This window comes from Manduca sexta, unplaced genomic scaffold (genome assembly GCF_014839805.1).
Source record: "Manduca sexta isolate Smith_Timp_Sample1 unplaced genomic scaffold, JHU_Msex_v1.0 HiC_scaffold_1711, whole genome shotgun sequence".
In the NCBI taxonomy this organism is placed as follows: Eukaryota; Metazoa; Arthropoda; class Insecta; order Lepidoptera; family Sphingidae; genus Manduca; species Manduca sexta.
This window is the reverse complement of record NW_023592603.1, coordinates 1-17,633: the sequence shown is the minus strand read 5'-3', so window position 1 is coordinate 17,633 and position 17,633 is coordinate 1. Positions and strand designations below refer to the sequence as shown.

Genomic DNA, 17,633 nt, shown 5'->3' with positions numbered 1-17,633 from the left:
GATCAAACGAGATTAGTATTTTATTCAAAATACAGAGTTTACTAAACTAAAAAGCGTTAGGCACTTATCACTAATGCAAGCTATTTACCGCCATCGAAATCCTTATAAATGTTTGGTTAGGACGGCTAGCGATTTTTTTTGGTGTAAAAGGTTTTTACTCAATAATGGCATACATAGGCGTTTGTTCGTATGACAATATTGATATACTTAGATGTGAAGACTAATAAAAGTGAAAATGATTACTAACGTATGGAAGCATCCAAAAATATTTTTGTTTTGTGACTATGTTTTCAGTAATAATATTCATGTACCTTTAAAAAAAATATTATTTTTTATGCAAAGCTAATCAACAAAATATATTTTCATTTTTCTAATTTCAAGAACAAACTATAATGCAGTGAGTCTTAATGTACCAGTGAGGAAGAGTCAATATAATCAGATTCCTGACGGCTTCCTTTAATGTAGATATCATGTAGAATATAACTATCATTAGAATGATTAACTATATGTTGTATCGAGTGCCCTTTCGCCTATGTATTCTACCTTGGCAGACTAAATATGAAATTAACTGAGTTTTATAAAATGTGATGAAGCAATTTAGCCTTGAGCTTCCTTATCGCTGAGATAAAGAGGGTTACCTAAAACAATGTGTTAAAGTAGCAAACTAACTGAAACCATTTGCTCAAAGAGAATCTACTGCCTCCAACGCTCATTTCTTTTGAGTAAATGAAAGTGGATTGCATTGTTCCTGTAAATTCAATTTTATTGTGTGATGAACAAAGGGTTCTCATTCGTTTAAAAATTACGTTTTATTCTTCATAAAGTGAACAGTGACTCGTTTGAATATATGGTTGGGTGATTTGTCGAATAAGATTGCACGTGCCATCTGCTTTTTTATGTTTAAAAGAAGCTCTAACGTTAATGGTATGATAGAGTTCTGTTTCGCGCGCATTCATGCACATTGGGTACCTGGTTGAGTTAGTTTCTGCGTAACATTAAAAATAATGTTTGATCTTCATTCAAGTATGTAACTTTGAAATGTAAGTAACTATGTAATAGCCTTTACTCGCGGCTCTGCCCGTGTGATATTGTTTTCCGGGATAAAAATCCCGCTTTATATTTTCCCGGGATAAAAAGTAACCTATAAATCCAGGAGTAATGTAGGTTAATAAAAAAAAATTGCAAAATTGGTTTAGTAGTGTAGATAAAAAAAAAGTACAATCATTCTACAAGTCACTGAATAAGTTTGTTTGCAAAGGGATGTAACTTGTTCACGATTTCCCAAAAGTTATTATAGTAAAAGTTATGAGAGCTAAACGTTGACGAGGAGATGCTCATAACAATGAAAGTATTTCATCACAGCATAAGATTTTCATAATATCTAATTTTTAGTCATAAAAATTTACATATTGTAACCAACGTCACATAAAACGTTTGCAAGTAAAATATTATTCAAAATTAAATTCTTTAACGGGCACTCGCCAAGTAGATGCTTCCATATTTATAACTAACTTAGAATGCTGTATGCTTTTCTTTTTGAACAAACTACTTCCAGCGGCGAATGAAATTGCAGAAGCAGGAATAAAATGTTGAATGGTATGGTACTAGACGTCATTCGCGTTTAGTTCATTACTTTAAAAACTCAATTAAAGGAAATAATAATTTATTTAATTGGAAATATAGTATTATCAAGTCTCACAAATTATAAATGGCTCTCTAGAAGTTGTATATTTGTTGGAATTTTTATGTTAATTATTAGTGTAAGTGTTATAAAGATGTAGTTTTATGAAAATTAAATTGTTATGTTAATATTATTTATAATTTAACTACACTATAATCTTAAATTTACTTATACTTTACTTAAATGCGATAGTTTGTGAAAATGTTTGGATGTTCGTATGTTTGTTAGAAGTAAACGTGGAAGAAACATCCGATTAGAATGAAATTTTTTACAAGCGCGGACCATGCCCTGGACTAACAAATAAATTACTTTTTATCCCGCAAATTTGCAATAATGAGAAATATATATTTTTTTTAAATCTGATATTTCATATAGATGGTACTGGCGTCGTACAGTGTTTTAGAAACTATCGTAGCGGGAAAGGATTTAAACGCGGTCGAGGCCGCGAGCAAAACCTAGTTCTTATTAAAGGAAATACGTCGTTACGTGTACGTGTCTTGGAGGTTGCGCATCTGATCTAAGACAATGTTGTTACTGATGGTATGATAGTCATTGTTACAGAAAATCTCTCGTAACCCCTAATATCCATATTAAGAAATATTAAATAATTTTAATAATATCAGCCCTGTATTATATACTTGCCCACTGCTGAGCACGGTCCTCCTCTACTACTGAGAGAAATATTATTACTCAATAATTGATGTTATCTATTGCTAAAGATCATTACTTATTTAATCATCACAACTTAGTTCTATCTTAAAAAAACTGACTACAAAAATATACTCAATTTCCAACGATCAAGATAAAAAATAAGGAAAAAAGCGAGTATGCTTACCCAGCCCGTCTGGAGAACACTTACTTTGTGATCTACAATAATATTTTTGACGGCAACAGTGTTTCACTTTTATGTGAATATAAAAGCATAGTAAAAGCAAATATAAAGCAAGAAAGAGCAGTGATCCATAAAAAACGTCTTCGTAGTAACGTTAAGCGATGAGGTTTCTTATTCTTAATACAGTAAGACGTAAACCGCCGGAGGATGGCGGGCTAGATTGATATAATCAATTGCCTCTCAGTATCTAATCGCTTGAAGCTATTTAAATTGTGAAATGGGAACTATTATCTACTCGACTATTCTCTATTGAGCGATCAATTGGCGTTTATTTTTTAAGATTTTCTTAAGTGCGACATTCAATAAATTTTGTAAATTATTAGACGTTAAGTGCAATTTAGTCTACGAGGGAACGAAGCATGAATAATGCCTCGTTTAAACAGATCAATAATTGCTATAATTATAGGGAATTATGGTTAGCAATTATAATCGTTTTTTGAATATGAATAAAAAACTCATATACGTCAATGCGGGCAAGACTTAGGGGTACATTTTTAAATACATTGTTATTGATTTTATTACTATATACGATTAAATTCGTAGTTCTTGCGTAGCCAACTATCCCCTCCCGACCTATTCTGTTTTGGCAGAAAGGGCATGGGTCTCAACATGACTCTAGTAATCATCGTACAAAGTCAATAGGAAAGTAGCCGGCGGACGCAGTAAGTACAAAAGTGGAGAAAATTTTAGATATTAGAGGTATATTTATGTTTAAAATTTGCTTTCAGCTACCGTAATTCACTATCACAAATATGCAATATAGTTTACCATATAGGTATGTCGGCACACAGATATTACAAATATCTGCCATCTATTGGGTATTACTGGAAATATATGTTTCGATGCATGTACACTTTATTTTTAAAGGTATGTTTCTAATTTTGAATTAGTTCCTATATGAGACAAAAGATGTTATCTTATTAAAAACATTTAAACAACGCATTGCGGATAAAAAATAATTTTATTGTAACATTTTAAAATTTTGGTAGAGACCGTAGTTTGATTTAAAGTAAATAATTTTTTACCGATTGATAGTAAATAAATTAAAAGCGTATGTACCATGGTTTATAAAAATAAAAATGAGTTGAGGTGACTTCTTCAATTCCGCGCACATAATAGTCTTAGGACCTATGACGACACCCAGCGTTAAGTTTCTGAATTATGTTTTGATGCCATGAACCACAATTTGAATTTGGATTCATTTTATGCCAGCGTTGTGCTTAAAGTTGTGTGAAAGTTCAACTAGAATTCGCAAGATGGCGCTTCTATGAGAAAATTCTTTATAAGATGTATGTTTATTCTTTGCCAACAAAATAAGAAGTGATATCAAATTTCATAGAATATTTATATTTAACATCATGTAAAATATTTTTACTAATATTTGGTTTACATACACTATACAGCATTAACGAATTAGCCGAAAATATGTATAGCATTTTTCCAGTGATACGACGCTAGCTAAATATTTTGCTGCTATGTTTTATACGCTAACGGCCCGTTTTTTATTTGATGGTAGCAGTCAAGCTCTCCTAGTACTTTTGACGAAATTATGAAGTTCATGTCGTGGCAATTCTTTTACTATTATAGCACATAAAAAAATGGCTGCTAATGAGATAATCAAATATTCAACAAAATACAAACCCATTTTATTCTTGAAATTATAGACTTACCCTTGATTAAGGTACTAGTTGTTCAATATACATCGGAATAATTAATCAATTGCTACGAAATTATAAACTTAATTTTCATCTATTTACTTTTTAGAATTTCATAGAGTTTTATTATTATAAGCAACTAGTTATACTTTGAATTGATTTGTAAGTTTGATTAATGATGAAACTGTTTTAAATTAATGAGTTAAATAAGTAAATGTATGTTTGTTAGAAGTACCTAAACCTAAAAACGGCTTACCGGATTTAAACATGTCCTAGGTCAATACATTTAACAATAAAACAAACTCATTAAACACGACGACGCGATTGTTCTAATCAGAACAATATTTCTATGAAAGGCGTCCTATTTGCTCTTGCAGCAAATAGGTCAGTACCTACAAATTGTAATATTATAATATAATATATATTTTGTGTTTAACTTATCTACTAGTAATTTAAAGCTGAATTGCTTAGAACTGTTTCACATTCATTTTGTAAGGAAAAGCCTCTTCGAATTCTAAAGCATCTATGAATAATGGTGGTACTCCGCTCAAACCATTCGTTTTAGGCCGAAATAGGCTCCAACCGCATACAAATTACGCGGTATTTTTGTTTGTATCTCAAACATACTTATCCTTTTCCAGTCCTTTGTACTACACCAGATTAAAAAGACATACACGTAAGTAAACAACGGTTGCTGACATTAATATTTTCATATTTTGTTCTTTGTAAGAAAGTAATTTTGTTTATTGCGATTCGCCACTGAATTTGAAATGAGATTTTACGAAAGCCAAAAATAAATTGGTCGTGTCGTTGCCATTATGGAGAATCATTTTAACCACAAAGAGTAAAAGTGTCATGAAATGTGATTAATATTAATTTATTGCAATAAGATTACTCGAATGGACATAACCTTATTTTATTTGGGACACAAAACAAATGTGTAATAAGACTCTGACTGAAAACAGTAGTAAAGAAACTTAACTATTACACAACCAACACCATTATTCACTGAGCAAAATACTCATAAGACTAATGACCATTATAGTTTTATAACGGCTTCGCTTGAGCTTTAGAAAATTTCCACGCCGTTTAAAAATTAAGTTGCCTTTACTCGTGGCTTTTTGGAGATAGTTAAGAAAGAAGCTACAATATAGTACCAGAGCTCATTTTCATCCTTGTTATAATATGAATAATATTGTTTTTCGTGTAATGCATATATTAAAATTGCATTTTATCTAAAAACTAAATTGCGGAAACATCACAAATAAGCAAAATTTTCCGTAAATACCTACAGAGTTTTCTCCCATGAGTTCGACTACAAACAATTTCGTTTTGAACAGGTTCGTTTTATAAGTCAATTAATTTCCTTCTAAATAAATTGCAAAAGATTATGTCGGTTCAATCGGATGGTACGGAATTCGAGAGGACGTTTGGAAAAGGTAATTACGAAAATAATTTCCTATCGAGGGAACTGCGGGACTATTGGAAAGTGTTAGGTCATTGTGAAATAGACGTTACCGTCAGGGCACAGGCGTCACCATTCCTATATTTTTATAACGTTCTCAGTAGCTCATATTTAGCCGAAGTGTAACAAATATTTCAGACCTTAAATTTTGTAAGTATATTATACATTGCCTAAGTATTGTATACAGGATCATTTTGACAATGCGTTACTGAATGAAAATTCATAATTATCTTCTTGAAAATACGATTTTCCAATAAGTTCTTCGAAGCGTAAATGTAAGAGAAAAACGTGTGTTTCGCACAAAATAAATAACAATAAGAGTAATTATAATTTTAAACTCCCTACTTACTTTATTCTTTATATAAATTATCGCAGCATTATCACACTTCCATTCATAAATACACTTACGCACAGGCCATACTTGCACTAAACTACAAAGTGATAAAAGAATCAGAAAAGTAATTCTATAATATTTGATGAAAATGTTCGTTATTCTTGGATGAGTTGTGGCATAATGTTATCAGAAGTCAAGAAGAGTATACGGTTTCAATTATAACGCAATGTCAAAATGACCCTGTAAAGTACCAGATTATAAAGATGAAGGTTTAATTAATATTCAATTTTAATGGGCCGGTAGGATATTATGTCGATTGAAATATAATAATCGTATATCGTCACATGTATTTACCATTAGATGCAGTGGAGCCATTGTGCCAAAAATAGTTCAAAGTTAGCATAACATACTAGTTATTCACTTATTGAACATAATATTATATTAGTAAGAGCTGGGATACAATTCAACCAACATTTACATTAAACCCATCGTTGACTGTTTGGACTGGATGCCAAGTTAGGACTTGTTTTATACGGGCTTTAATTTCTATCTGCTAAACTATCGTACATTTCTGACAATGTATAAGTAAATTGGTGAATATATTTCTTTTTGATTTTGGCAAACCTTTCCAGCAAATTCAGTGAAGTATCGATAAAATGTGGAACATTTTTGGGTTTACTGCCAAAATATCCGGTCTACTAACAAAGTTTGGAATGTTTTCCTTTGTGAAATCGCAAATCGCTATTGCAATTTATAACTGTCAGAAATTTATGCACTTCAGAACATTTATTTATCACTTTCATGAATTTGTTTTAGCTCTACAAAATTTGCAAAATTTTGGGCGACAGTAATTGTTTATTCCAAGTTTTAATTATGAATAAATTTAAAGAGGATTTTGCCTGTTTATCTATTGTTATCTCGATCTCATAAGAACTTAGAGACTTCTAAGCTTGCTCACTTTAAGGCCTGGATACAATAGGAAGTAATTACGCTGCCGATTTTATGGCGGCACATAAATTTAAGACGGCATTTTTAGTCAGATCCGGGTAGGTATGAGATAATTATAAGGCATTAAGGCAACCGATCCTAGGTGATTCAAAATCGTCAACGCAGAACGCTCGTAATGGGGACAGATCTTTAGTCTGATCAGTCACGCGCAATTGGCGTGCATAATATATTCTCGGCGTATCGTAAGAATAAAAGTCACGTTCAAAAAAGTTAGTAAGGTTATTGGTGTTAGAGACCTTGGTATTAATTAATATGCATTAATTAACAGGGTGACAGAAATATGGACCGCGGTACATTATTATTACGGACGTAATGCTTTCGTAAGATTATTTTTGGGAGGAAATAATACAATATCGTTTTCTGATGTCGTCGATTCATAATAAGCAGCCTTTCTAATGTAACTTACTACATTGGATATAAGATTAATATTAATATAAACATCTATACTTCAATACTTACATTATGAATGCAAAAGTTATTCTATCTGTTACGCTTTCATGGCTGAATCACTGAAGTGAGTTCGATAAAATTCTGCTTATGAATATAGTTTGATACCCTGGCGAAGCTATATATATTACGAATGCTACTGCGAATAATAAAAAGGTGTGAATATTCGCGAAAGTGAATATTCGTTAAACCACTACCAAGTACGTAGCATAATAATCAGACAACTTGTTTAACTATCGGAGAAGAAAATTATTTTCTTCGCGCTGCAAAATGTCGTTATTACACTGCATTTACATAGTCTCCTGCTGTCGCTACTCAGAAGAGCTAAAGAAATAACAATTAACAATGAAATAATTAATAATTCCCTACTTTGTGACTACTTGGCAGATATTTTCAAACTCTATCGGTAATTCAATTAGTATGAAACTTTTCTATAACTTAGAATCTATTTCACTACTTTTGACTGCTACTGGTCACATAAATGTATAAACTGATTCAATAAAATGTATAAATATTATATATGCTCCCAAAAAATTTAATAAAATTAGTATTATCTACATTAACAGTTTAATACAATAACTGACAAATAAAACATACTTCAAACTTGTGAAAGAGGCCCTTATAGATGAAGTTATTATGATTTAAAATATTCTGCTAAATGTCAAATGAAACATACTTAAATCTTGTGATCAGGCCCTCTTAGTTATTATGATTTAAATTCTTCGTCTGAATAGAGTTTATAGAAATGATTTCTATAGATTAGGTAAAATTATCTGTAATTGCAAATTTTATGTGATTTTTATTCCAACAACTTGTGCTCGCGGATGTGAAAAAGTTTTTCGAAATAAAGCCCAGCCATATATTTTCTCGGAATAAAAGTTGCTTAGATAGGTTAAATTAGGCATCGCTTAGACGCTACCTACTTGTTACCGAGAAACACCACACTAGTATGTAACAGTTGCTAATGCTTAATTCACATGACACTATGTTCTACCTTTGAATGTAAATAATCTAAGATCATGATTAAACGGCCATTTAAAGTCAATAATATAAAGTGCTATATGATAAAAATGAAAATAGTGCCTCATACTTATAAAACTCAATTTTTATATTGTTGTAAATTATTTATAAATTAATGTTATAAATATAAATTAAATATACGAAGTTATAAATTAAGTTAGGTACTAGACATTTCCAATCGCACGCTTCTTCGATTCGTTTGATTACTTTTGTGTGAAATAAGCCATTTTCTATTGAAAAATGCCATTTCAAAAGGAGCAATTTTTCACGAATTGACATTCAATATACCCATTTGAAGACAGGATGAAATTTCCAGTTTACAATCTGGGTAAAATTAAAGTAGAAAGTTTTTCCTTATGCCAGTATCGTAAAGTGTAAAATACCATGATATTATTATCATGTACCAAGTTCATCTTAGTAGCATGTGACAAAATGTATAAGAAGGATTTTTGTTTTAGATTTCTATCCCGGTAATTTGGTTCCATTGGAAATAATGGTATATTAACGCTCTTTGAGTAGCTACATCATCAATCGCACACAAAACCTAGTTAATTATTAAGTCGTTGTAGGCGTTTTAATTAAATAGATATAGTGTAAAACATGAAAAACGATGTTTTCAAGAATAACCGCATGATTTATCGATTTGGTCTCAGGGCGGTTTAGTCGGTGACAATACTCTCTTTCTTATTGCGCTTATTAAGTGGATAGTTCGTGCAATAAGGTTAATGAATTTAAACATTAAAGTTAACTGCACATAAAACTTATTTTCGTCTAGACATGTTTTTTGTCTCTTTAAAGGGCGATGCATTTGCAAACATCCTGTAGAGTTTAAAGGAATAAACATCTAAACTCTTTTAACAAGTCATTCACTTGCACTTAAAGCTTCTAACGAGTTGGAATGAATAGGAAATGTGCATTTGAGGTTGTAGCTACCACCCTCGTAAAATTAAATAAAATTCTACAAACATTCAAATCTCGTGTCTTATATTATGACTAGTAATAACTAAATTCTAATTTAAAAGTCATAAGAGATGCCTAAAGGTTTTGTGTAAATTAAAATTTTACCACGCACGTGAAAACTATGGCATGAACTCCCTGCATTGGTGTTCCGTGACTGCTATGATTTGTGCTTAATTAAATGAGGATAAAAAGACTGCTTACCTCTTGATAGACAATAGAACTATATTAGTGGCATTGCTATAGTCCTTGGGCGGCAGATGCCACTTATCATCATGCATTTAACTTACTCGTTTGCTTAAATAAAAGCATGTTGCCTGCCATACACAACTCTTTGTAAAACCTTAATTATTCCGAAAAGTCATTCTGATAAATTTCAGTCCATAGTTTTGTAACAACGGTTAGTAACATAATCTCTCGAAAAGATGTTTTTGGTTGATTGTTCCAATTTGTGAAACGAGAAAATAATTATGTCGGAAAAATAATAAATAGTTTTCCACGAAATTTTTGCAGATACACACGAGCGTCGTCTACCTCATTAGTGTCTCCCATTGAACTGATAATGACACGAGTCTATAGGTTTGTTACGGATTCCATATATACGGACGGATTGTGTTATGTATTGCCGAATAATTATGTCTCAACCAATAATGAGCTCTTTAAGCAAAAGAGTTGACATTTTGGCGTCAAGCAACGCTTATACTTCCTGTCGGATTTGTGCGAGGAAGTGATATCTTTATTAAAAATAATTAAACTTTTTCTACAACGCAATTGAAAATAATTATTTGCTTTATTGGCGTATAGAGGCATTAATTATTTAAGCGTACTCTCCACAATTTGATGATACTTAAATCTCGTAGAGTTTTGTTCTTAACTGACATAAATTTTAAATATTGTCTTAATAACTTTTCCATATTTACATGCTGTAGTTTCTTAATATAATACATTTTTAAATTTAAGTGTAAGTTTTGAAATGAGAATCATTTTCATAAATTTGCGTGTTTATAAAAACAACTTGTCATCTTTACGTTTAATATAAATATACAGAGCATTTCTTCTGTAAGGAACAACTTACCGATACTCAAAAGGTTTATATTGAAAATTGTTTCAACATTTAACATATAGCATAAACATTAAAAAAAAAAAAAACATATTTTTGGGAAGAACCATAAGCAACATAAGCGATTGAATGTGTTGCCAAAAATCTACTTTGTGAATTAATGTTATTCTGGTCTGACCGTTACAAAGTGATATACTATCCATTCCACCAAACTATTATAACCTATATATTTTAAACGATACGTGAAGTAAAAACGTTGAACCCCTTTTTACGAAAAATACGCGAATGGCGAAGTATGAAATATGATATTATTAAAGTTAGTGATTTCTTATTTTTACGGGAATGTTAGACATCAAAATAAGACTTTTCCGATTTTATTGGGGTTTTTAATATTATCATTTTCTTTTTATTCTCTCGCTAAGAAAATTGTTACATAAAAGACTGCGATTAAATCTGATAAAATAGTTTTATTTCGATTATTAAAGTTCTTTTAAAGCATATATATTCGACGGAATTTCGACCATGTCTGTCAATTATTAATGTTAATTTTAATGTAAATTATGTTTATTTAAAATATATATTTATCAACATCATATTCATTTAAATTATTATGTTTAGGATGTAAGATACCGTTAACCGAATTTTTTTACATATTTACCGTGTTATGAATGAACTTTGGTGAATTTTTTGACGTCTGCCACTCAAGCCTGTTTCACATTCGTCTCTGTCTATTATGATGCGATATTGGAACATTTTTACTGAGCCAACGATCGCTTTTTTAATGACGACATCAGATCCTTTATTATAAACTATACGATGTATTTCTATAACCATTTTTAAATATTTTTACTTTCTTAAACGTACAGAATAATATACACTTATAGGAAAATAATAAATACTTAAATAAGATAAAAAGTTTCCAATATGTAAGATTTTATTAAATATTTACTAGCTTTTGCTCGTGGCTTGGACTGCTTGAATATATTTTTCTGAGATTAAAGTATATCTCTATCCTCCCCAGGTTCTCCAGCTATCTTCATATCAAATTTAATTTAAATCTGTTTCATAGTTTTAAATTTATCACGTTCAGACAGACAGAAAGACAAACCTGACAGGAGAGCTAAAAGCTCCAGAAAAATATTAAGTCCCTAAAAATATTGCAACCCGTTAATACTCCGCCTTGATGTAGGGAAAGTCCTAAGAAATTACCAACTGAGACTACGCTGTCGTGCGTCTTAGCGCAAACCACCACGCCCAGCTAAATGTGGTGTTTCTCTGTGGCATGTCACATACATTGGCATAGTAATTAGCAGGCCAGGAACGAGTCACGTGAATGTCACAACCCCGCAACCTCAGTGTCGAAGCCGTAAATAGCCAATCAAGGACTGTCACGGTAAATTTAATTTAACGTGCAAAACTTCTCAGATTATTTGATCAAGGAAATTTTCCCTTTGTCAGACTTTTGAATGGTGGGATGACGTAATTAGTTTTAAAGTTCAATTTCTTGTTATATTACTTTTAAATAAAACCATGTCATTTAACCCTTTAACTATAAGGAACTTAAATAGAGATTGGTCTAAGTCAAATAGTGTAGCAAAATGATAAGAATTCAGTATATTTAAATTTAGAAGGTGTATCGACTTAAATGACATATTAAGTTATTCGATAATTATAATTACTTATTCGTTATTAAATTTCTATCTCAGTTATCATTTAATGAAATTTTCTTACAATAATTTTTGATCCACAAGATTTTATTGATTGTACGGAATTTGCTTAAACTATAAATAATCCCCGATCATTAGTTTGAGAGACATTTGCTCAGTTCATTGTTATTTCTCTCGAAAAAGACAAGCCACGGCTGCCTACATAGATTACTTGTATAAATTTCAAAACGGATTTCAGAGGTCGCATGGTTAGACGATTTATTATCACTATCGGGCGCAAATAATTTTATCTATAACAGGCTATAAAAGATTAAACAAGCAGTGTAAACTTTCGCTTGTTTTTTTTATTGGAATGTATGAATAAATATTTCTTACTGGAAAGTATACTAAAATATAATGTACTAGTGTTTTTTTTTTATTTGTCAATTGCACAACGTGAGTATTTAATTTTGGTACTTAATTTAAATTAAATGAAGTAGGTAGGTACTCAGGTAATGCAATACGTTCAGATCTCTATCACCTTAAATTTTATTCTGTAGACACTGATATCAATCTGAATTTCAAATTAATGAGTAAGATTTTCGTATTTATTAACAACTCTTTAGTTTCTAATTGCCTCGATAGCATAGTTGTTTTGCGTGCACAGTGCGACATTGCTCTGAGGTCCTGGGTTCGAATCGCTAGTCGGGCAAAGTGATATTGGTTTTTCTGCTCCGTATTAGCCAGAGCCCCTATTTGTGGCCGACATGGTGATGGGTTCGTCTCCTATCACATCATGGGATGTGGGGATCATCACAATGCAAAAAGTAGGTGCTCTAGTTGCACCTGTCTCTACGCGGATAAATCTGTGATGTGTGTTTGTTTGTTTTTTTTTTAAGTTTTATATACGTAATGCCGTTGAAACTATCAGTTATAAGTATCTTATATGAAATCAATAAAAACCACATTCGCGCAGTCATATAGTAAATACTGTTTACCACCCCTAAGGATTTATTTTCATTCAATTTTGGTATCAGGATTGCACGCTAGTATAAATGCCTCATACAATATCCGTTTTACATTGCTAAAGAAATATTTAAATAAAGAATTGCAATGATGTATTTCAATATTTTTAAATTGAATGCTTTCCAACCTTTCTATTTGCTTTAATAGTGTAGCTCAACGATGCCATTCGTCTTGCATGAGTTCAATATTCTTCTTGAACCAGCTTTCATTCAGGTTTTATTTAGACTATTATGGATATTGTATGTGGACGCTATTCCACCAATCATCAAATGCGATGAAGTAACCTTTTTTTATTACTTTGAATGACGAGACGAGCTTGCCATTCATCTGATGGTAAGCGATACGACTGCCCATAAACAGTAGAAAAACCATCCATTACCCAACATCTTGAATTACAAAGTATTGTTTGGTATTCCACTGCGCGAGACATGAGATGTTTAGTCTTATTATATCCAGTAATTACACTGGCTACAATGTCCTTTAAACCAGAACACAATAGTGACTACAAACTGCTGCTTGGCGGCAGAAATAAATATTGCGGTGATACCTATCCAGGTGGACTCTCACTATGAGACTTACCACCAGTAAAGGAACCTTGAGCGTCAGTATAATAATAGACTGATGCTCATAAAGCCAGACTTCGGCAATTTTTTGGTTACTCTTGTGTTCAAAAATGCGAGCGGTTAATGTAAGCAAAATAAACGTGTGGCGCAGAAGAATTAGTATTTTTATCATTCAATCATCCACTTAACTTTTACACAATAATAAAGATGTTTCTGGGCTTAGGATACCTACAATTTTAATCGACTTTAACAGTAGGAGATATTCAATTTGTTCATCTTCAATTTTTTTTCTCTGTGGTTACATGTAAAGGATTCTTTTGCATTCGATTTAGAATAACTTTCACACGGTCCCATACACATTTTATTCTCCAGCTAGGTGGAGTGACGATCTGCGAAAGGTCGCTGACAAGAATTGGATGCGATAGGCTGAAGACAGGGTAAAATGGCGCGTAATGGAGGAGGTCTATATCCAGCAATGGATAAATATATAGGCTTGATGATGATGATGATGACATTTTATTGGTATAGGACATTGCACTTCGATGATGCAGATGGGAACTCTTTAATAAATAGAAAAGAATTATTATTTTTTGGATTTTATTATTTTAACCCATGTATAAAATTAAATTATATTTTTAACTGGTTTTTGAAATCTACATTATTTTAGTTTAATACTTATACTCAATGTGATCTTCAAAGCTTAACCCACTTACCCCCTCCTAGGCATTTATTGTGCGCTGTTTCCATGCCGAATGTACGCTCATGCACGGGTAAGACATTTGTCGCGGCCCTAAACATACAGTCCAGTGTATAAATAAAATAAATAAAATAAAATACTTTATTTATCACGTAGGCGAAAAAAGATGTACTTATAATACGTCAAAACAAAGCTTAAGAATAATTATTATTATTTCTAAACAACTATTAAAATTACTTGTATAACTATGGACATTTTAAATTAGGGATAAAATTTATATTAAAAACAAGGTACAAACCGAAGTAACCAGCTCGGGCTGACAAGTAGCGGGAAATAGAAGGATAACGCTTCGCGATCCTCACCGGCGAGGACATGAGCCCTAACCTAGCTAACCTACCAGCCTTTCACTAGCTACCTAAGTGATGACTACCCGAAGAAGAAAGGCAGAAAGAAACTCCGGGCTTTCTTTTTATATACCTCATGGTTATAAATACACTTTGAGGCCTATGTGGGCTCGCGAACATTTCTGGCCTTCTCTTCTTTCCTGTCTTCTTCCTTTCCCCACATTCTCTTCTCCAGATATCCCCTCCCAACTTTCCTCCAGAGCCCTGTAGTTGCTAAGCTGAAGGATTCCTGTAACCCATTTGCAGGTTTTCGCCGGTGTTGACTCCGTGGTCAGATACACAAAAAATACCGAAGCTAACCACAATCTGTACTTACCTTTGCAAAGGTTTTGATTTAAACCACGGTAAATAAAATAAAACCCAAAAATAATGTAATAACTACTAATCTCTTTATTCTTACATTCTCAAACGACTACAAAACATTAATTTTTATATACAAAATTGTAAAATATGTATACTTAGCGTGATTATTAAACGTAAATACATATAGGCAATTATTAGGAGTTTAGTTGACTAGATTTGATGAATGCAGAATTGTTAGCGCTTTGATTTTATTGTACAGATTTAAAGCTATTAAAAGTGTTATACTAATATCGTCCTTGAGTCTAAACCCAGTAAGTTTTTTTTTAGAAGCGATTCCTGGAAAATAAGTCCTAAGTATAATTCGTCAAAAATGAATTTATGTCTGAATCTACTCTGATTTTCAAAATTGACAAACAGTTCCTTATTTCGATCTCGAAGTACACAGTGTTTGCTATGTAAATGAGTTTATCAGTATGAATCTACGGTTTTGGAACTTACCTACTGACATTGTAATTGTGTAAGTTCGTGAAGACGTATGTATGTTTACATGTTTGTTATAAGTTAATGTACAAACATTAAATTAGATTTGGATGTGTGGAACAATATTAAGTACCTACTGAATTAACATAATTTGCGATACTTATTTTCCTTACAAAAGACATTCACGCGGGAGGAGCCACGAGCAGATATATTTTATCAGTAACAGTACGTAAGCAAATAAAATAAAACATTTTGGAATTCTTCACATTTTCACTTGCGTTGTAAACATTCAATTTTTCAAAGCCTAACATTCTCAACTATTCTATACTATCGTTTAGTCTAACTTAAGTTCTATCGTTCTATCATCCATCACTTATATCACACATGTTTTCCACTTATATACAATAGTCTCTGTAATTTAGTTTCCTTAGTCTCTGCCTCTCCAAACACACTGCACAGTCTATTCTTCCAGTGGTCACATCGCTATGAGCGAAGCTCTCTTCGCGTATAGTTCTGTCCACTTTGTTCCGCACTGGTTATAATAAACTTATGTTGTGGCCATTTGAGTATTTCGCCGAGGATCGCAAAGAGCGAATGGTGGTCAGTCGGATTGATGATGTGTTGTTGTCTCCGCGCCTGAGCAGTGACGCATGATGACCGCCTGATTCTCTGAAAAAAATGCCTTTTAATAACGAAGTTACGGATTGGTATAAAAAATTATAGAATTCGCAATATTGTTCTATAAATTACATTCTAATGCCGGGTAAATATCAAAATTAAGTTAAATAAAATATTTAAGATTAGGTCGACTTTAGTAAAATGTACCTTTCTATTCTATGTACATTAGTTCAAATAATATTACGTTTCAGCCAATCAAAAATACTATGATAACGTACAGTGAGCCCGCACGCATAAAACGGAACATTTTATAGTATTTTTTAGTTTTGCTCTGCTTCGTTAATCTACAGCCAACTAAGGCAAATTTTATCTCAATATAAGCCAATAACAGCGCCACTACGCACGCACTGCAAAGGCCGCCATGGCGAAAGCACTGAGATATAGGGGAAATAGGTTTATTAACACAAAATTGCTCCGTTCTTACCTAAGCAACTTTTGTAAATACGGGCCCTAGAACTATCTAGTCACGGTTAAAACAAAAAACGATAATTTATATTATCTTCAGACAATATAAAAATGTCAGGTGTAATTTTCAGGCCACTATAATTAACAAAATGTTTATGTAATAAACAGTGGTGATTAATCACCATGGAACCAAAACGTAACTGCTAAATGTATACAATGATTATTTGTTTCGAATTAATGATATTTACATTACTTTAATCGAGGTTCGCGGTTCCTGTAAAAATATATTGCTGGAAATGCTTTATAACTTTATATAAATAAGAAATGAAGGTATTTTGTGGCTGGTCATTTTTTATACTCGTACGTTTATCTAATATGATCATTATAGTGTAGGTTGGCGGGATGACGATATTTTTGTGATTACTTCTAAGGTTTGAAGCTACAATGGTGGACGATAAACTTCATTCATGCGCTGTGAGCTTGCAAGGAAATTATCTTTGAATTCTAACGAATATTTTCTTAAACCTTATCATATTTATGTGTATATACATCCCAATTTTTTGTTAAACGTTTTTAAGATTCGATGATAAATATGCAAATGTTTTTGTTACACAGTATCAACACTGGCAGTATATTTTTTTCTTTAGTTAATTGCCGATATGTTACTTCCTTTTCCTCTAGACACGACGGTACGGCGTTATTTGTTTGCCTTTAATCAAAATCTAAAAATACAATGGAACATGGATATTTTATGTAACTCCAATAATGGCCATACGAAGACACTAACATACACAATAAACAACACTCTCACAAAATTCTTTACTATTACTGATATTTGAGATACGAGAGCTATGGTTGTTTTTGTTATCCACGGATGTTTGCAATACTTACCAATAGGACTATGACTATGGT

At 32.0% G+C, this 17,633-nt stretch overlaps 1 protein-coding gene across 1 annotated transcript; it reads right to left on the bottom strand.

Annotated features, from left to right (window-relative positions):
• Positions 1–15,222: 15,222 nt before the first annotated feature.
• Positions 15,223–16,307, bottom strand: LOC119188552 (gonadotropin-releasing hormone receptor-like; the record flags this gene model as incomplete). Its single annotated transcript, XM_037445509.1, is given in 1 exon segment — positions 15,223–16,307. A coding segment is annotated over 1 exon segment (133 nt), but the record flags the coding sequence as incomplete, so codon positions are not given.
• Positions 16,308–17,633: the final 1,326 nt, after the last annotated feature.